This window comes from Nicotiana tabacum, chromosome 23, assembly GCF_000715075.1.
Source record: "Nicotiana tabacum cultivar K326 chromosome 23, ASM71507v2, whole genome shotgun sequence".
Taxonomy (NCBI): Eukaryota; Viridiplantae; Streptophyta; class Magnoliopsida; order Solanales; family Solanaceae; genus Nicotiana; species Nicotiana tabacum.
This window is the reverse complement of record NC_134102.1, coordinates 51,144,912-51,166,298: the sequence shown is the minus strand read 5'-3', so window position 1 is coordinate 51,166,298 and position 21,387 is coordinate 51,144,912. Positions and strand designations below refer to the sequence as shown.

Below are 21,387 nucleotides of genomic sequence, written 5' to 3'. Positions count from 1 at the left end.
ATCACTGGAGCCTTCTCTTTTGAACTCTTTACCTTCCACTCAACACTTGCAACTAGATTCTCCTTTTTCACTCCAGTTGCTACATTTATCTCAAACGTCACCGTCTCCTCACCCACTCTAAGCATGAGTTTTCTATCATTTATATCCAGTATAGCTCTACCCGTTGCTAAAAATAGTCTTCCTAGGATGAGGGGGACCTACTTATTCTCCTCCATATTTACCACTATAAAATCTATAGGAAATACAAACTTATCCATCCGCACCAAAATATATTCTACTATCCCCTCGGGTGTTATAGTCATTTAGTCTGCCAACTGCAAAGATATTGGCACCGACCTTATCTCTCCAATCTCCTTCTCCAGTTTCCTGTAAATAGACAATGGCATTAGATTAACTGAGGCACCAGAATCACATAAAGATTTATCAAAGTTAATGGTGCCTAAAGAGCAAGGTATAGTAAAACTCCCTGTATCTCCACACTTTCATGGGAGTTTGTTTTGCAAGATTGCACTGCAATGCTCTGTGAGCTTGACCACTGAGGTCTCTTCTATCTTTCTCTTCTTTGTCAGGATTTTCTTCAAGAATTTTGCATAAGCTGACATTTGGGAGAGCACTTCTGTGAATGGTAAATTTACATTAACTTGTTTTAGCATATCCAGAAATCTCTCAAATTGCTTGTCCAGCTTCTCTCTATAAAGCTTTTGGGGAAAAGGTAAAGTAGACATATACTCACTCTCGTTAGATTCATCCCTTCTTGAATTCTCTTCCTTCTTCTTTTTCTCAGTTCTCTTCTTGCCTTTCTTCTTCTTATCAACTTTATTTTTCAGTTGCTCCCCACTTTCTTTTTTAGGTCCCACCTCTTTCTGGATAGGGGTGGGCTCTTTCACTACTTTTTCGCTTCTGAGAGTTACAACATTTACCGTCTCCTTGGGGTTTCTTTTAGTATCAGCTGGCAAAGTACCTGGGATCCTTTCAGACAATATGGTGGCAATTTGTCCTACTTGTTTCTCCAAGTTTCACAGCCCTGTGCCAAGTTCCTTGATAGCTGCACCATGAGCATCTAACCTCTTATCTGTCTTGACAATAAAGGACTTCATCAGACCTTCTAGCCCAGGATGATTGGATTATTAAGGTTAAAACTGCTGCCTTTGCTGATTTTGGAAGCCTGGAGCTCTTTGTCCCTAGAATCTGGAGTTGTTTTGTTGCCATGCATTTGCAGTACCCCCATGTGAACTCCATGAAAAAACGGGATGCTTCTGACCCATTGCATTGAAGTTATAATTCCCCACAGTATTTACTTCCTCAGTTGAGGCCTGACACTCATGAGTAGGGTGTCCTCTTACACATATATCACAAGTTGTGTTATTCTCACTTTGTATAGAAGCTAAGGTCAGCTTCCTTATCTCTTTCGCCATGGCATCAAGCTGTACCTGCATAGATGTGTTAGCATCAACCTGGTGAACACCATTCGCCCGTCTTCTTTCAGCACTTTCAGAGGGCCACTAATTTGCATCTTCAGACAATTCATCGAGAATAGTGACTATCTCCTCTGGTATCTTTTTCATCAAAGGGCCTCCAAATGCATTACTCAATATTCTACGTGAGGCCGGTGTCAAACCATCCCAAAAATCCTGGAGTTATCTAGAGTTTAATTCTGCTATGTTGACAGTTTCGCACTAATTCCTTTAACCTCTCCTACGCTTCAAATATAGTTTCAGTCTCTTTCTGGCAGAAGTTGTGGATTTCTCTTCTAAATTTGCCTGTCTTAGCTGAGGAGAAATATTTATCAAAAAAAATTCTGGTCATCTCTTCCCATGTTCTAATTGATCCCTGGGGCAAGCTTCTAAGCCACTGTTTTGCATCATCTTTGAGTGTGAAGGGGAATGCCCTTAAATACACTATATCTTGTGACACACCATTGTATTAGAAGGTGTTCATAATCTCATCGAAGTCCATTAGATGTGTATTTGGATCTTCGTTTGGCTTCCCTCTGAAGACACATCAGTTTTGCAGAGTTTGGAGCAACCCTTGCTTCAATTCGAAATTGTTCGCAGCCACTGAAGGTTGTCTAACACTTGATAATCCTTGGTTGTAGACTGGTCTAGCATAATCGCCAAGTGGTCTCCCACCCACGGGTCGATTCTGAGCAATTCTTCGAGCCCTCTCCTCTTCATAGACAAGTTGTGCATTTCGAAGAGCATCTTCCTCCGCATCTCGTGCAGCTTTTTTTCATTGTTGGGCTGCCTATCTTGCAGCCAAATCAACATTATCATCATCTCTAGCCATAATTTCTTTGGTTGAGGATTGTCAAACCTTCTCTATATCTTCGGGGAGATTTCTTTACTTCCTGAACTGTCGCAGTTGTTTCTCGATTTCAGGTTCATAAGGTAGCACTTCCTTCCCAAACGATCGAGTCATGCACCAATCTAACTTGTAGCCTGCGCACAATCAAAGAACACCAAACGTAAAAGGGAAAAACTAAATAACAAGAAAAATTCCTGAATTAGCACTACAAACTATTTCAAACACTATTGATTGTCAATCCCCGACAACTGCGCCAAAATTTGACGAGCGCAAAACACACACTTCAATATGCTCGCTAGTCGAATATAGTATAATATAATATCATATCCACAGGGATTGGAATTGAATAATATTTTCGTAGTTTATAGCTTGGTTGCTATCCAAGATGATCAGCAATTGAGAATTATGTGATTAAAAACTAAAATTAACTAAGAATCTAGAGCTAATTGACTATGACAATCGCAACAAAAGTAAGCAAGGAAGATATCAATGGGAGAAAATAGGGGTTGATTGGATACGTGCAAGATAATTGTCTTGGATTTAACTCTAGTTAATTCACTTTTAATGTTCAAGTGAGTCTCTCAAATTCACTCAATTATTAGTTTAAACGTTTAGTAGAAACTCCTTTCTCGATTAAGTTTCAACCTCTCAATGTGAACCAATTTAAGCTCGGTGAAGATATGCAAGAGTTCGTAGTGGATTGGTCTTTAGGAGAACCTCTCTCGATTATCCTCCTAACTAGGTCTAAACAATAATTCAACTAGCCTCTTTCGATTACTAAGAAGAATTAATGAATTCAACCAACAAGATAATGTAAAGATATCACAAGTATGCCTCTCTCGATTACATGAACATGTGAATATAGATGCAACAATTAAAACACCCAAAATGATTCAATGCATAAAAACTAGAGTTAATATCCATAAACAATTATCAATACACCAAATCCATCAATCCCTAAAGAGAACTACTCCATAGATATGGAGTAATTCATCACAAATATAAAGAAAAATATAAAACAATCCAAACTCTTGTCTTGAGTGAGGATTGAATGATGAATCCCTTGTACTTTCGCTTCTCCACCTTCTCTCTAGCCTTCTTAGGTCTTAGATGTGTCAAAAATCCTAAAAATAACATTTTCACATGTATTTATACTAAGTAGGGTCAGGCCTAGACGAAAACACCTTTCCTGCACTAAGTGGGATAATAACTCTGTAAAAATTGCACAAGTGCGCCGCATGGGGCGCCGCGCCACGCAGGGCAGTTGTGGGAAACTTCAGAGAGCTTGTTCTAACAGGCTTCAGGAAAATTGGGCAGCCTCGGCGTGCCACGCGCCGCCCCACGCGCCGCGGCTGTGGGACTTTCTCTGAGTACGGATTTTTCTTGCTTTTTAGCTATCCCAACGTGGTTCTCGACCCCCGAACGTGATCCCGGCTTATTTCCTTGGGATTTTACTTAGACTTCAAGGCTCAAATCACTCGAATTCATTCCATAACATCTACATAGCTCGGAATCACTCCTACAAGGCATAAAACACACAATTAGTGCAAAACACTATCGATTAAAGCTCAAACTTAATTAAAGTGCAGTAATTTGGAGTGTAATAAGCGACTAAAATACGAGATTATAGCCTACCATCAGCAGAGTCCTCGGCTTTGTTCTTGTTTTTTGAAGAACCGGCATGCTTGGAGGAAGAAGCCATTGAATAAGAAGAAGGAAAAGGTTTTTGTTTGAAGAGAATTAGAGAAAGGATATAGAATAAAGATGCAAATCAAAAGTTCGAGAAATTATGAAGTGAAAAGGAAAAGAATGATGCGTATAAGTAAAATTTTGGTGGCTAAATTCATTGCCATGATTACCTCGATAATCGACAAAAGTTGTGTTGAATCGTGGGATGACGCGTGTTTGGGGCATTAAATGCGGAGATATGTGCGTCTAATCAACCGTCAGAAGCCTTCAGAGGGAGTTATAGTAATTCCCGCCAAAAGAGTATTTCTACCAATTTTTCGGTAACACAAAGTTATGTCATCGGAAAGCAGAGGACTATCTATATAGGGTGAAATATGATATGACACGTGCTCATCTAAAGGAAAGACACGTGGAACCCTAGACGGGGATGGCCGAAGACCAAACGCAGCCATTTCGCTTGTCACCGAAAGGGATAACGTTCATAAAAGTGTATTAAATGCTCTATGCCCGGTAGCATTTAATAAGAAAAATTCTGCAGCATTAAGAGCGACGACCCATTACAGAGAATTTGGCATTTATATTTACCGTTACATCTTCATCAATGACCCTCATAATTGACATTAAAGGAGGGCACGATCCTAGGACCTCCTTCCCTAGACATAACTATAAATAGTGAGCCCAATTATCATTGTAAAGGACACGAATTTTCTGACAAAACTTATACCACATTCTATACAAAGCTTAATACAATCTTACTTTTTCGCTTTTTGATCTCATCATTGCTGTGCCTGGAAACCTTGTTTACGGAACTGTCATCTCTGCTGTTTCATCTACATTTTAAGGCTAAGTATTATACATTTCTTCAATTATTGCATTATTTCAGGATCAAATTAGTTCACTTGTCTAGAAATCACATATAAATTCAACTGACCATTTTACATGTAAACAATGTTACCATTCGACCATCCGTTATAAATTAATTTTACCCCATACACCATATATTACCATTTAGATTCTGAACTGCATTAGGGAATGCTATGGCTCTTTTATACGTTTCTAATGTTCTAAAATTCACAAAAAGTTCTTGGATTGAGATAAATTGTAACTTATATACATTTTTCAGAGTTAAATGTTGGAAAGGGAAGCCCTCGAAATATTAGAAGGTCTTAATAAGGCTATCTATATAGATCGTCCTTCTCAGATCAAACCTTCCAAAACCTCTCATGCTCCTCTTGCTCTCGTTGATAACCCTCCCTTCCTGCTATATTAAGGTTTCTCTCAAGACAACAATTAGGGTGTGTTTTTGGTATAACGGAAAATATTTTTTGTGAAAAATATTTTCTTAGAAAACAAGTAGTAATCTTACTCATTTTCAGGTGTTTGGTATGCAAATTAAGGAAAATAACTTCTCAAGAGTATTCATAAATTATAATTTCGATACAATAAATATGAAGCCATAAACTTTCGAACCAACAACCTTCCGAACCCACAAATTTCATAAACTTCTGAACCGCTAAACTTTCGAACTGGTAAACTCTATAATTTTTAAACCCGCAAACTCCAAACTCATAACTTTGGAACTCGTAAAATTTCGAACCTGTAAACTCAAAAAAAAAAAAAAAAAAAAACCAGAACTGGATTTTTTTTTGCAGGGCGGGGGGATTGTTTCACGAATTAATGTCCTCTAACTTCACAGGTTCATGACTTTCTCTCTGAAGCTCTAACATCTCTCTCTGATCTCTCTAACGTACCATTGGCAACAACCGGACCAGGTAAGACCCCCACCCCACCCCACCCCTGTCTTTTTTTCCTCTCTCTCTCCTGCTTTCTTCTTATTCCCCGTTACTTCCCTCCCCCCCTTTTGCTTTCCAGATCTTCCCCCTTTTATATTTCCCTCTTCTTCTCCTCCTTTCTTTCTCTCCCCTATACCTCGTCTCTTCCACCCCCCGTCCCCCTATTTTTTGGCATACTGATCTAGCCTAGCGGTGGTGGTAGTGGCGGCGGCTGAGATAATTTTCCGGCGAGCCTCGGGCAAAGCGGGGCGATAACTTCCAAAATATAGCTGTTGTGGACAATGCCTTTCTCGACACTCGTTGTGACTTTAGGTTCTATTTTTCTTGCTTAGAATTTGCTATTTGTTAATATTGGGTCAGCTGCCTTTTATCCTTTTAGCAAAGACAATTCCAAGGTTCTACTCGCTGGAGTTGGTACCTCCCGTTTTACAGTTTCCCTTTGTTGTTTGAGTTAAATTGTTGTCATCTTAGTTCGTATTAGTTTATTCACCGTATTAGTGTGCCTGTTGTTGCAACTTGTCTTATTCTGGTTTGGTCTGTTGCTTTGTGTGTGAAAGTGATTCCCCATACTTTTTCGTAGGTATAGTGGCTGTGGTCTGGGATGGTCGAGTGAGGTCATGTCCTCGAGGGGGACAGGGGGTGGGGCGGGAGGTAGGGCAGGGTTTAGGGGGTGGGGCGGGAGGCAATAGAGGTAAAGGGAACAATGGTTTCTGTAGGTTGAGAATTGGGTCATGGAACGTAGGTACATTGACGGGTAAGTCTATAGAGTTGGCGAAGATCCTCCAGAAGAGGAGGGTCAATATAGCGTGTGTCCATGAGATAAGCTGGGTAGGGTCGAGGGCGAGAGACGCAGACGGGTATAAACTTTGGTACTCAGGAGTCCAGAAAGGTAAGAATATAGTGGGCATCTTGGTGGATAGGGAACTTAGAGAGTCTGTGGTTGAGGTTAGACGAGTGAATGATAGATTGATGATTATTAAATTGGTGGTTGGAGAGTGCACCATAAACGTTGTTAGCGCCTATGCGCCGCATGTGGGCCTAGATAAGGAGGTTAAACGTCGCTTTAGGGAGGGGTTAGATGAGATTGCGCGCCAGGTTCCACATGCCGAGAAGTTATTCGTAGGAGGGGATTTCAATGGGCATATTAGGTCGACTGCAGGTAGTTATGGCGAGGAGCACGGAGGCTTTGGTTTTGGGGAGAGGAACGGAGGAGGTACATTATTGTTGGACTTCGCTAAGGCTTTGGGGTTGGTGATTGCGAACTATAGCTTTCGGAAGAGGGATGGGCATTTGGTTACTTTTCAAAATGCGGTGGCGAAGACTCAGATTGATTATCTCCTCCTCAGGAGGTGTGACAGAGGGATGTGCAAGGATTGCAAGGTGATTCCGGGTGAGATACTCGTGATGCAACATAGGCTCTTGGTGATGGACGTTGGTATTATGTTAAAGATGAGGAAAAGGTCTACTCGAGGAAGACCGAGAATTAGGTGGGGAGCCTTAACTAAGGATAAAGACAAAGAGTTGGAGGGACGATTGTCGGCTATGGGAGCTTGGAGGAGCAGTGGTGACGCGAGCACTATGTGGTCAGCGACAACAGGCTGTATTAGGGAGGATGCGAGAGAGGTGTTAGGGGTCTCGACGGGCATCTCTGGTGGGCACAAAGGAGACTGGTGGTGGAATGAAGTGGTCCAAGGTAAAGTGGAAGCGAAGAAGATGGCGTACCTGAAGTTAGTGGGGAGCATAGGTGAAGAGGAGAGGCGAGCATGCATGGAGAGGTATAAGGCAGCTAGGAAGGAGGCTAAGCTGGCGGTCACGGAGGCTAAGACTGCGGCTTATGGTCGTATGTACGAGGAATTGGGGAAAAAAAGGTGGGGAGAAGAAGTTATTCTGGCTGGCCAAGTTGAGAGAGAAGAAGGCTCGGGATTTGGACCAAGTGAGATGCATCAAGGACGAAGATGGTAAAGTATTGATGGAAGATGCCCAGATTAAGAGGAGATGACAGACTTACTTTCATAAACTTCTGAATGAAGAAGGGGATCGGGATATTGTGCTAGGCAAATTGGAGCATTCCGAGAGTCACCGTGACTTTGGGTACTGCAGGCGTATCGAGGTTCAGGAGGTCGTGGGAGCTATGCATAAGATGAGTAGGGGCAGAGCGACCGGGCCAAACGAGATTCCGGTGGAATTTTGGAAGTGTGTGGGGAGAGCAGGTTTGGAGTGGTTGACAAGGTTATTTAATATTATTTTTAAGGAGAAGAGGATGCCAGATGAGTGGAGGTGGAGTACGGTGGTTCCATTATATAAGAACAAAGGTGATACCCAGAGTTATAATAATTATAGGGGTATCAAATTACTGAGTCATACCATGAAAGTGTGGGAGAGGGTGGTTGAAGCGAGGGTGAGGATGACAGTGTCTGTATCCGACAACCAGTTTGGGTTCATGCCGGGTCGTTCGACTACAGAAGCTATACACCTTGTTAGAAGGTTGGTGGAACTGTACAGAGAGAGGAAGAAGGATCTGCACATGGTGTTTATTGACCTAGAGAAAGCGTATGACAAGGTTCCTAAAGAAGTTCTCTGGAGATGCCTGGAGGCAAAAGGTGTGTCGGTTCCCTACATTATTGCAATTAAGGATATGTATAACGGGACTAAGACTCGGGTTAGGACAGTAGGAGTCGACTCTGAGCATTTTCCGATTATAATGGGGTTACACCAAGGTTCTGCGCTCAGTCCGTTCTTATTCGCCCTGGTGATGGACGCGTTAACATACCATATTCAAGGGGATGTGCCATGGTGCATGCTAGTCGCCGATGACATAGTTCTGATTGATGAGTCGCGAGCCGGTGTTAATGAGAGGCTGGAGGTTTGGAGACAGACTCTTGAGTCTAAGGGTTTCAAGCTTAGCAAGACGAAGACGGAATACCTGGAGTGTAAGTTCAGCGTTGAGCCAGGGGAAGTGGGCGTGGATGTGAGGCTTGATTCGCAGGTCATCCCGAGTAGAGGCAGCTTCAAGTACCTTGGTTCGGTTATCCAAGGGGAGGGGAGATCGACGAGGATATCACACACCGTATTGGGGTAGGATGGATGAAGTGGAGGTTAGCATCTGGAGTCCTGTATGACAAGAGAGTGCCGCCGATACTCAAAGGTAAGTTATATAAAGCGATGGTTAGACCGGCCATGATGTATGAGGCTGAGTGTTGGCCCGTTAAGAACTCACATATCCAGAAGATGAAAGTAGCAGAAATGAGGATGTTGCGGTGGATGTGCGGGCACACTAGGATAAATAAGATTAGGAATGACGATATTTGGGAGAAGGTACACGTGGCTCCCATTGATGACAAGATGCGGGAAGCGAGGCTTAGATGGTTCAGACATGTTCAGAGAAGAAGCCCAGATGCTCCAGTACGGAGGTGTGAGCGGCTGGTTGTGGAGGGCACGAGAAGAGGTAGAGGGCGGCCTAAGAAGTATTGGGGAGAGGTGATCAGGCAGGATATGGTGAGGCTCCAGATTTCCGAGGACATGTCACTTGATAGGAAGATGTGGAGGTCGAGTATTAGGGTTGTAAGTTAGGAGGTAGTTGAGTCGTGCCTTACTTCATACCATTGTGAGACTAGTCATGTAGGGTTTTTGTTTAAGATAGCTAGTGGCAATGTTGTGTCTTACTATTTCGCTTTTCAGTGCAAGTCCTATTTACTAGCTATCGCTTTTGCTTTGCATCTTTCTTCTGGATTTCATGATGTTCTTATTTTTCTTATGATTGCTGTGGTAATATTAATATTGTCTCCCTTTGCTTTGCATCTTTCTTCTGGATTTCATGGCGTTCCTAATTTTCCTATGATTGTGGTGGTGTTACTAACATTGTCTCCTTTTGTCTTTTTGTTTTCTTGAGCCGAGGGTCTTTCGGAAACAACCTCTCTACTCCTTCGGGGTAGGGGTAAGGTCTGCATACACACTACCCTCCCCAGACCCCATTAGTGGAATTTTAGTGGGTTGTTGTTGTTGTTGTTGTTTTGCGGGGCGGAGGGTGGGTGAGGGTCGAGTGGGGTAGGGTGGTGCAGAAAATAGAAAAAATAGAAAATAGAAAATACAAAAAAAGCAAAATAAATAAATAAATTGCGAGGGGGGGGTAAGGAGGTTGGGGTGGGTGGGTTGTACAGAAAAGCCAAAAAATTAAAAATAGAAAATCAAAAATACAAAAAAAAAATTATTCTTTTTGCGGGGGTGGGATGGGGGGTGGGGGTGGGGGTGTGGTTTAGAAAAATGAAAAAACAGAAAATTGAAAATATAATTTTTTTTTTTTGTGTGTGTGTGTGGGGGGGGGGGGGGGGGGGGGGAAAAATGAAAAAAAAAATAGAAAATTGAAATTGGAGGGGGTTGGGGTTAGATGTGAGGGTAGGTGGAGTTTTTGAAAAATGTTTTCGTAACTTTTTCTAAGGAAGTCATTTTCTTCCAATTTCAGGAAAATGTGATATCTAGGAAAATATTTTTTAAACTATTTTGTACAACCAAATAATAAAAAATGGAAAAATATTATTCGAAAAATATTTTCTGTCATACCAAACACACCCTTAATAACAATAATTTATAGTTTAGGTACTAAAGTTAAAAAAGTAAAGTTCAAGGGGATTTTTATATTTTAACCCAAAAGTTTTTGGAAAGGGAGGGAATTTTTGTTTTGACTTTTTTTTTGTATTTTTTTTTTAAAAGAAACGGAGGGAATGTAATACTTCCAAAGAGAACTATATTATACTCCCTCTGTTTTAGTTTGTTTGAACTTTTTTTTTTAAGTATGAGTGTTAAGTTGACTAATTATTTAAGTAAATTTGAATCTATATTCTTTACGTTTTTTGAAATAAAATTTAATTATTTAAAAATTATTATATAAAGTAATATAGGTTATAATAATTAATAATTTAAAATATTTAACATTATTTATAAAAAATATAATCAATTGTTTTTATAATAGGTTTTTTTTTTATTTAAATTTAGTATTCTCTACCAGTAAAAAGGCCACAGAAGTTTATGCATTACGCTCTACTATTCCACAATTCTGTGCATTTCTCACCGAATTTTCTAATTTAATATCTCCTTCTGTAGCATTCACGCTTTTTTGATTCGGTTTCTTCTTTCTAGGGTTTAACAGTACCAGCAGTTCATGGAGGAGGAACCAGTGGTGTCGGGAACGGCGAATCGCCGTACGGTGAGTTTTTTTTCTTCTTCCAGTTTCTACAATATTTATGCATATTCATTTGAGTAATTAAAAACTTGAGCCCTAATTATGGAGTTCATCGTGTACAGAAACGAACGAGAGTTCAAACTACGGTTAATATTATTTTTAAGGAGAAGAGGATGCCGGATGAGTGGAGGTGGAGTACGGTGGTTCCATTATATAAGAACAAAAGGTGATATCCAGAGTTGTAACAATTATAGGGGTATCAAATTACTGAGTCATACCATGAAAGTGTGGGAGAGGGTGGTTGAAGCGAGGGTGAGGATGACAGTGTCTGTATCCGACAACCAGTTTGGGTTCATGCCGGGTCGTTCGACTACAGAAGCTATACACCTTGTTAGAAGGTTGGTGGAACTGTACAGAGAGAGGAAGAAGGATCTGCACATGGTGTTTATTGACCTAGAGAAAGCGTATGACAAGGTTCCTAAAGAAGTTCTCTGGAGATGTCTGGAGGCAAAAGGTGTGTCGGTTCCCTACATTATTACAATTAAGGATATGTATGACGGGACTAAAACTTGGGTTAGGACAGTAGGAGTCGACTCTGAGCATTTTTCGGTTATAATGGGGTTACACCAAGGTTCTGCGCTCAGTCCGTTCTTATTCGCCCTGGTGATGGACGCGTTAACATACCATATTCAAGGGGATGTGCCATGGTGCATGCTAGTCGCCGATGGCATAGTTCTGATTGATGAGTCGCGAGCCGGTGTTAATGAGAGGCTAGAGGTTTGGAGACAGACTCTTGAGTCTAAGGGTTTCAAGCTTAGCAAGACGAAGACGGAATACCTGGAGTGTAAGTTCAGCGTTGAGCCAAGGGAAGTGGGCGTGGATGTGAGGCTTGATTCGCAGGTCATCCCGAGTAGAGGCAGTTTCAAGTACCTTGGTTCGGTTATCTAGGGGAGGGAGATCGACGAGGATATCACACACCGTATTGGGGTAGGATGGATGAAGTGGAGGTTAGCATCTGGAGTCCTGTGTGACAAGAGAGTGCCGCCGATACTCAAAGGTAAGTTATATAAAGCGGTGGTTAGACCAGCCATGATGTATGAGGCTGAGTGTTGGCCCGTTAAGAACTCACATATCAAGAAGATGAAAGTAGCAGAAATGAGGATGTTACGGTGGATGTGCGGGCACACTAGGATAAATAAGATTAGGAATGACGATATTCGGGAGAAGGTACACGTGGCTCCCATTGATGACAAGATGCGGGAAGCGAGGCTTAGATGGTTCGCACATGTTCAGAGGAGAAGCCCAGATGCTCCGGTACGGAGGTGTGAGCGGCTGGTTGTGGAGGGCACGAGAAGAGGTAGAGGGCGGCATAAGAAGTATTGGGGAGAGGTGATCAGGCAGGATATGGTGAGGCTCCAGATTTCCGAGGACATGACACTTGATAGGAAGATGTGGAGGTCGAGTATTAGGGTTGTAAGTTAGGAGGTAGTTGAGTCGTGCCTTACTTCATACCATTGTGAGACTAGTCATGTAGGGTTTTTGTTTAAGATAGCTAGTGGCAATGTTGTGTCTTACTATTTCGCTTTTCAGTGCAGGTCCTATTTACTAGCTATCGCTTTTGCTTTGCATCTTTCTTCTGGATTTCATGATGTTCCTATTTTTCTTATAATTGCTGTGGTGATATTAATATTGTCTCCCTTTGCTTTGCATCTTTCTTCTGGATTTCATGGTGTTCCTAATTTTCTTATGATTGTTGTGGTGTTACTAACATTGTCTCCTTTTGTCTTTTTGTTTTCTTGAGCCGAGGGTCTTTCGGAAACAACATCTCTACTCCTTCGGGGTAGGGATAAGGTCTGCATACACACTACCCTCCCCAGACCCCATTAGTGAAATTTTAGTGGGTTGTTGTTGTTATTGTTATTGTTATTTTGCGGGGTGGAGGGTGGGTGAGGGTCGGGTGGGGTAGGGTGGTGCAGAAAATAGAAAATAAAAAATACAAAAAACGCAAAATAAATAAATAAATTGCGAGGGGGTAAGGAGGTTGGGGTGGGTGGGTTGTGCAGAAAAGCCAAAAAATAAAAAATAAAAAATAAAAAATAAAAAAAATATGTCTTTTTGTTTTCTTTAGGTAGCAATAATCCCCTATGGTTTTTCTTCGTGCCTCGGTTCTTTTCCATAAATGTAGTTTGAACCGAGCAGTAACTTTTTTTAATTTTTAGAGTAGATTAATATTTAGGGAATAACTGGAGGATGAAAGATGAACCTAGGCGCCTTTGACTTATTTGATAGTAGCATATATAGGCTCTGGCATGCATAGTATCTTCCCTATGTGCTAAAAGTGCTTATAATGCCTTGGTTATTTGGATAGCATTTTGTACAACCAAATAATGGAAAATAGAAAAATATTATTCGAAAAATATTTTCTGTCATACCAAACACACCCTTAATAACAATAATTTATAGTTTAGGTACTAAAGTTAAAAAAGTAAAGTTCAAGGGGATTTTTATATTTTAACCCAAAAGTTTTTGGAAAGGGAGGGAATTTTTGTTTTGACTTTTTTTTTGTATTTTTTTTTTAAAAGAAACGGAGGGAATGTAATACTTCCAAAGAGAACTATATTATACTCCCTCTGTTTTAGTTTGTTTGAACTTTTTTTTTTAAGTATGAGTGTTAAGTTGACTAATTATTTAAGTAAATTTGAATCTATATTCTTTACGTTTTTTGAAATAAAATTTAATTATTTAAAAATTATTATATAAAGAGTAATATAGGTTATAATAATTAACAATTTAAAATATTTAAAATTATTTATAAAAAATATAATCAATTGTTTTTATAATAGGTTTTTTTTTATTATTTAAATTTAGTATTCTCTACCGGCAAAAAGGCCACAGAAGTTTATGCATTACGCTCTACTATTCCACAATTCTGTGCATTTGTCACCGAATTTTCTAATTTAATATCTCCTTCTGTAGCATTCACGCTTTTTTGATTCGGTTTCTTCTTTCTAGGGTTTAACAGTACCAGCAGTTCATGGAGGAGGAACCAGTGGTGTCGGGAACGGCGAATCGCCGTACGGTGAGTTTTTTTTCTTCTTCCAGTTTCTACAATATTTATGCATATTCATTTGAGTAAGTAAAAACTTGAGCCCTAATTATGGAGTTTATCGTGTACAGAAACGAACGAGAGTTCAAACTAGGGTTAACGAGGAGAAAAATGTGAATGAGGAAGAGAGAGAAGAATCGTCCGACGATTTTGAAGAATCTCGCGGTAGAGCTAAGCGGAGTAAGGCTGTTGGAGGCACTTCAGCTGCTGCTTCTGGAAATGCTCATCTCAGTTTAATTGGTACTACAAATTTTGACTACTTACTGTGGTGTAGTTGTTTTCTACTATAGTTTTGATGTTATTTTTTGAATTTGAGGATCTATAGAAAATAAGGCGCCGTGGAAGTTATAGCCTTCTAGTTTGCATACCGTTCTGAAATTTTATCATGTTGAGAGTGTGAATGAAGTTGTGATCTTCTAGTTTTAACTAATGTTCCGTAGTTCTTACCATGGTAATTTGAGGATATATAGAATTTTTAGGCTTGGTTTACTCAATTATTGTTGAAAGTGTGAGTGGAATTATGGTTTCTATTTGTACACTGTCCTGTTAGTTTTATCAAGGCAAGTTCAGTTTGATTTTTGGATTTTGAGAGTAGAGAAGATTTAGGCTTGTGCTACTCGATTATGTTGAAAGCATGAATGGAGGTTATGGTCTTCTAGTTTGTCTAATGTTATGTACCGTTCTTTTAAATTCAGGTTTATTGTGATTTTGGGACTAGAGAAATTTTAGGCTTAAGCTAGTCCATTATGTTGAAAGTGGATATGGAAGTTTGTCTTTTAGTTTGACTAATGTTGTGTTGCTTTCATTAAGGTAATTTCTGGTTGATTTTGAAGTTTGATACCAGAGAAGTTTTAGGCTTTCGCTACTCGATTGACTGAGAACTTGAATGGAGGTTGTGATTAGACAGTTTGACTAATGTTATGTAGTTTTTTTTATTCACCAATTTTATGTAGTTTTCATTATGGCAAATTTGGTATTTTGAGATTTTATGGAAATTATAGGTGTTTGTTACTCAATTATAGTTGAAAGTGTGAGTTAAGTTATTTCTTTGAGTTTGACAACTGTGCTGTCATTTTTATTATGGTGATTTTAGGTTAATGTTGAATTAAGAAGACTTTGAGAGTATGTAAAAGCTTTGAATTGCTAGTGGAAGTAATGGTCCTTTAATTTTCTGAAAATTCTGTAATTTACAATAGCAAGTGGTAGAATTTGGATTACTATTGCATTTCGTTTCCACCTATAGAATGAAATGCGTATTTCATCCACGAAATGTTGGACAAATGTAAACACTCATCATTATGGGTATTTCAGTTGGTGAAGAAGATGCATTAAGTATTTCTATTTTTATCTTTATATCTCCTTTTTATGAAATTTTGGAAAACATTTTTGTACTCGTTAAGTTTTCCTCCCAAATGCGTGGTGTTTTTGCACTTTCACCTTTATCATCTAGATGTTTAGTTTGAAGCAGATGTCCTGGGAAGCAATGGAGGATGTCGACAAGAGGAGTCTTGTTTGATCCTTTATGTTCATTCCTTTACTTCCTGATGATTTTTCATTCTGCTCCAGATTCTTTAAAGTAAAAGTGGACCAATAAAGTGGATTGGTCAAAGCACAGCTAGCTTGCCCTGCTCCATTTGATGTTTCTATTCAACCAGTGACTTCTCAAGTATATGACCTCAGAAAAGGGCAGTTTGTATAGTATTATGAATCCTATGGGAGCATTTTGAAGTTGCCAAAACCATAATCAAAGGCCTTCTGTTATTATCCCATAAGAAATACTCGTTCCTCTTTGAAAAGTCACTTCAACTATTCTTTTCCAGTCCCAAAAATGGCCACTTCAGCTAGTCCTGTTCTTTGTATGTGACATACTTCCTATTCATGGAATGAAACCATTGGAAGATTTAGTAGTCAGTTTTTTTGTGCTTGCTTGCTTGTTTCAATTCCTCGTTATCTGATTCTTATTAGATTTTATCTTCTCTCTGTTGACTCCTTTTTATTATACTATTGTGGTGGTTTGTACACTTTGATGATAGGGCGTTCACTCCTTTATTTGCAGATGTTGTCAAAGGTGATAGGAGACAAATTCCTCTAGTGGTCAAGCATTGGGTGGAACACTATGAGAAGAACCCGAAAGCCGCAATGGCTGTACTCTTGAGCATGATGTTTGAGGTACTCTGATAATATGTGGATGTTTCTATGGCTTGCATACTATTGTTTTTCCTGTCTCCGCGTATCAGCCATAAATAGGTTCCATTTTGATGATGTGACGTGATAGGTGGAGATTTGTGGTTTTGCAGGCATGTGGAGCAAAATATCATATTGAAGAAGATTTCTTGGACCAAACTGATGTTGATGATGTAGTAGTTGCTCTTGTAAACATGGCTAAGAGGGTATGTTCATCCATCATATTCATGATATTTCCTTACTTAATATGTCTGGTCAGTATTATTTTTTGGTGTCAGTTCAATATGCATTAAACATGAACTTTCTGGTTGGTAAAGATTATTTGTGTCAGTTCATTATGTGCATTAAACATGAACTTTCTGGTCGGTGTTATTATTTGGTGTCAGTTCAATATGCATGAAACACTTGAAATTCATGCATAGACATGTAGTTGTTATTTTACCTGATCTTCTTTGGACCTTAGGGTGAAGTTGAAGATTATCAAAGTTCAAAAAAGAAGGACTTCAATAACTTCAAAGATAACCTTGTCTACTTCTGGGATACTTTGGTTGCTGAATGTGAAAATGGACCACTTTTTGATAAGGTCTTGTTTGACAAGTGCATGGACTATGTGATTGCACTATCATGGTAAGTAGTTTGTATTCAGGTGTTCGAAATTTAAGATAGACTATTTTGGCTGATTGTCTTGTGATGTGCATTTCAGCACCCCTCCTAGAGTATATCGTCAGGTTGCTTCATTAATGGGGCTACAACTTGTTACATCCTTTATACACGTCGCCAAAGTTCTTGGTGCGCAGCGCGGAACCACTCAGAGGCAGCTAAATGCTGAAAAGAAGAAGAAAGTGGATGGGCCTCGAGTTGAATCACTAAATAAAAGATTATCCTTGACCCATGAAAAGATAACAATAATAGAGGAGATGATGCGGAAGATATTTACTGGGTATGGACCTTATGTTAATGATACATATTTTTTTGATCACTTGAGGGGCAATTTCGATTTTGTTTTGCCTTTTTGTATGTTGAATTTGTAGGCTATTTATGCACCGTTATCGAGACGTCGAACCGGATATCAGAATGGCATGCATACAGTCATTGGGTGTTTGGATCCTGTCATACCCCTCCCTGTTTTTGCAGGATTTGTATTTGAAATATCTTGGATGGACATTGAATGATAAAGTAAGTGGATATCCAGTTTGATTTTATCTTCAATCCTCTTTTGATAAACTTGAAAATTCTAACTATGCATTTGGCTCTTAATTATTCCCCTCTGAAGAGTCATGGTGTAAGGAAGGCTTCAGTCCTTGCACTGCAAAATCTTTATGAGGAGGATGATAATGTTCCATCTCTTGGCCTTTTCACGGAGAGGTTTTATAAAAGAATGATCGAGCTTGCTGATGATGTTGATATTTCCGTGGCAGTATGTGCTATAGGACTTGTGAAACAACTGATAAGGTAATGTTAATTCTAAACTTTGGGGAAAGATTTTGCTTTTTAGTATTGTTACCAGCAGATTGTTGTTAGTTGTGCTTTACTATCAAGCTATTCCATATTTTGCAGACATCAACTTGTTCCCGAGGAAGAATTAAGTTCATTATATGATTTGCTAATTGATGATCCACCAGAAATCAGGCGTGCCATCGGAGCACTAGTGTATGATAACCTGATTGCCCAGCGATTGAACAGTTCACAATCTAGTTCAGGTTTTTATCACCCTGTCTGCATCATGTGCTTTCTATTTGCTTGATGAATACAATTGTACTGATAACAAAAAGTTGTCAGGGGATAATACTGATTCTTCTGAGGTTCATCTGAGTAGACTGCTGCGCATATTGAGAGAGTTCTCAAAAGACGAAATGCTGAGTATGTATGTCATTGATGATATCTGGGAGTATATGGATGCCATGAAAGTACGCTATGTACACTATCTTTTGATCTAAGGCTTAATGTTATCTGAACGTATTACTATCAAGATCCATATGATATCTGTAGTTTGGTCAGAGTAGTATTTCCCTACAAATTTCAATGAGCCTACATCTTCTTCTATACCTAGACTTCTAGAATCTAGTGGCTCAACTTAGTTTTATAGACACTATAAATTACTGTATGATATCTGGAATTGACCAGTATTCCCTATGATGTTTAGTATTATTGCTGTAATAAAATATCTGTAGTTTGGTCAGACTACTATTTCCTACAACTTGCCTTAAATTGCATTTTCTATTTCCATTGATCAGACAACTATTATCCTAGTTATCATACGATAACTTGAGAAGGGTCTCCTACCTATCCTGGATCCCTGGGGGACCCTGTGGTTGAAGAGGAAAGTATTTACTTGAAAATTATGTCCCTGCAGGATTGGAAGTGTATCCTGTCTATGCTCTTGGAAGAAGAGCCATCAGCTGAACTAAGTGATGTAGATGCGACAAACCTAATTCGGTTGCTTTCTGCGTCAATTAGAAAGGCAGTCGGGGAGAAGATTGTTCCTGCTAGTGATAATAGAAAACAATATTACACTAAAGCACAAAGGGTGAGATTCTTTAGTTCTTTTGGTTGATACTCTCTGAGACGCTCTTCGTGAATTGCTACATTTGTGCTTCAAACCTCACCATTTCCACTTGTTATATTTGTGCTTCAAACTAAGCCATTTACACTTGATTATGGATTTCAACAAAGTGCTTGTGAAACAATAAGTTGGTGATATTTCTGCAACATGGTTGATCTGTACTGTTTTAGTAGTGTCTTTGTGCCACAATTTCTCTTTACTATATGTTTGTTTTAGATCAGGTCAGTTGCTTAAATACATTCATCTAGGTTTTTTCAAAAAAATACATTCATCTGGGTTTTTGAAAAGCTTATTACTTACTAGTATTATTCAATGGTAGATGTGCCATTTTCATATTTTTTCATGTTACAATATTTCACACTTTCTGGCAGCATTAAGGATGTGGACAGGTTCAAACTATGGTATTCTGGGAGGGTGGGGGGCAGGAACGGGGTAGGTATCTTGGTTGATAAGGACCTCCGTGAACTAGTGGTGGAGGTTAGGAGGGTGAATGACAGGCTGATGACTATTAAGCTAGTTGTTGGAGGTTTTACTTTGAACATAATCAGTGCGTACGCACCCCAAGCAAGCTTGGATGAGGAAGTCAAGAGGCGTTTCAGGGAGGATTTGGATGAGATGGTGCGTGGTATCCCGCATACCGAGAAGCTTTTCATAGGAGGAGATTTCAACGGTCACATTGGAGCGACGTCTGGGAGGTATGATGATGTGCATGGTGACTTTGGTTTTGGAGATAGAAACGGAAGAAGAGCGTCTCTGCTGGACTTTGCTAGAGCATTTGATTTAGTGATAGCAAACTCGAGTTTCCCGAAGAAGAGGGAGCACTTGGTCACCTTTCGGAGTTCGGTGGCCGAGACTCAGATTGATTATTTACTCTGCAGGAAGTCTGATAGAGGTCTTTGCACGGATTGCAAGGTCATCCCGAGTGAGACCCTCTCGACCCTTCATAGGCTCCTGGTCATGGACCTTGGGATAACGAGGAAGAGGAGGAAGAGGGCGATGCATAGACAACATAGGATCAAGTGGGGAGCCTTGACGGAAGCTAAATCGCAGGAGTTGGGGGTCAAGCTATTGACTATGGGGGCTTGGAGGAGTAGTGGGGACGTAAACGCTATGTGGACCACGACTGCGCATTGCATTAGGGAAGCCGCGAGAGAGACATTAGGAGTCTCAAAGGGTTACTCTGGTGGTTACTAGGGAGACTGATGGTGGAATGGAGAGGTGCAAGGAAAAGTGGAAACCAAAAAAGCAGCGTATCTGAAGCAAGTGGAAAGTATAAACGAGGAGGAGAAGAGGGCGAATAGGGAGCATTATAAGTTGGCTAAGAAAGAGGCAAAGCTAGCAGTTACGGCGACCAAGACTGCAGCTTTTAGTCGTTTGTATGAGGAACTCGAGGGCCGAGGTGGGGATAAGAGGTTGTTCAGGTTAGCCAAGGCGCGAGAAAGGAAGGCGCGTGACTAGGACCAAGTGAAGTGCATCAAGGACGAAGAAGGTAGAGTTTTGTTGGATGGGGGGCTTATCAGTCGGAGATGGCAGACCTACTTCCATAGTCTCTTGAACGAGGAGGGGGACTTGAGCATTGTACTGGGTGATTTGGAACTCTCCGGGAGTCGTTGTGACTTTGGGTATTGTAGGCGGATTAGAGTTGATGAAGTTAAAGGGGCTATGCGTAAGATGAGCATGGGCAAAGCGACCGGGCCGGATGAAATCCCGGTGGATTTTTGGAAGAGTGCGGGCAAGGAATGCCTGGAGTGGCTCACTAGGTTATTTAATGTCATTTTTAGAACGAAGAAGATGCCCGAAGAGTGGAGGTGGAGCACAATGGTTCTTGTATATAAGAACAAGGGTGATATCCAAAATTGCAATAACTATCGGGGTATCAAGCTGCTTAGCCATACTATGAAAGTCTGGGAGAGAGTGGTAGAGCTAAGGGTGAGGAGGAGTGTCTATTTCTGAGAACCAGTTCGGGTTTATGCCGGGACGTTCGACTACAGAAGCCATCCACCTTGTTAGGAGATTGATGGAGCAGTATAGGGAGAGAAAGGACTTGCATATGGTGTTCATCGACTTAGAAAAGGCGTACAATAAAGTTCTGATGGAGGTTTTGTGGAGATGTTTGGAGGCTAGAAGTGTACCTGTTGCCTACGTTAGGTTGATTAAGGACATGTATGATGGAGCAAAGACCCGAGTGAGGACGGTGGGCGGGGACTCGGACCATTTTTCGGTTATGATGGGGTTGCATCAGGGGTTGGCACTCGGCCCTTTTTTGTTTACTCTGGCGATGGACGTACTGACGCGCGCCACATCCAAGGGGAGGTGCCGTGGTGCATGCTATTTGCAGATGATATTTTATTGATTGACGAGACGCGAGATGGTGTGAACGCGCGATTAGAGGTATGGAGGCAGGCCTTGGAGTCTAAAGGTTTCAAGTTGAGCAGGACCAAGACAGAATACTTGTAGTGTAAGTTCAGTGGCGAGACTCAAGGAGGGGAAGGGGAGGTGAGGCTGGACTCGCAGGTCATCCCTAGGAGAGGAAGTTTTAAGTACCTTGGGTCTATTATTCAGGGGATGGGGA

At 40.4% G+C, this 21,387-nt stretch overlaps 1 protein-coding gene across 2 annotated transcripts in view; it reads left to right on the top strand.

Moving 5' to 3' along the window:
- Nucleotides 1-13,614: 13,614 nt before the first annotated feature.
- Nucleotides 13,615-21,387, top strand: part of LOC107813746 (sister-chromatid cohesion protein 3-like) — a 32,672-nt gene continuing 24,899 nt past the window's right edge. The window contains exons 1-11 of one of the 2 annotated variants that reach the window (XM_075246175.1): nt 13,615-14,041; nt 14,140-14,308; nt 16,125-16,237; nt 16,366-16,458; nt 16,716-16,879; nt 16,956-17,192; nt 17,284-17,428; nt 17,526-17,704; nt 17,810-17,952; nt 18,032-18,159; nt 18,606-18,779. In XM_075246175.1, the coding sequence (XP_075102276.1) occupies nt 13,997-14,041; nt 14,140-14,308; nt 16,125-16,237; nt 16,366-16,458; nt 16,716-16,879; nt 16,956-17,192; nt 17,284-17,428; nt 17,526-17,704; nt 17,810-17,952; nt 18,032-18,159; nt 18,606-18,779 (1,590 nt within the window). In that variant the 5' untranslated portion in view covers nt 13,615-13,996. The remainder of the gene's footprint in view (nt 14,042-14,139; nt 14,309-16,124; nt 16,238-16,365; nt 16,459-16,715; nt 16,880-16,955; nt 17,193-17,283; nt 17,429-17,525; nt 17,705-17,809; nt 17,953-18,031; nt 18,160-18,605; nt 18,780-21,387) is intronic. The other variant, XM_075246176.1, reaches the window with a different exon arrangement.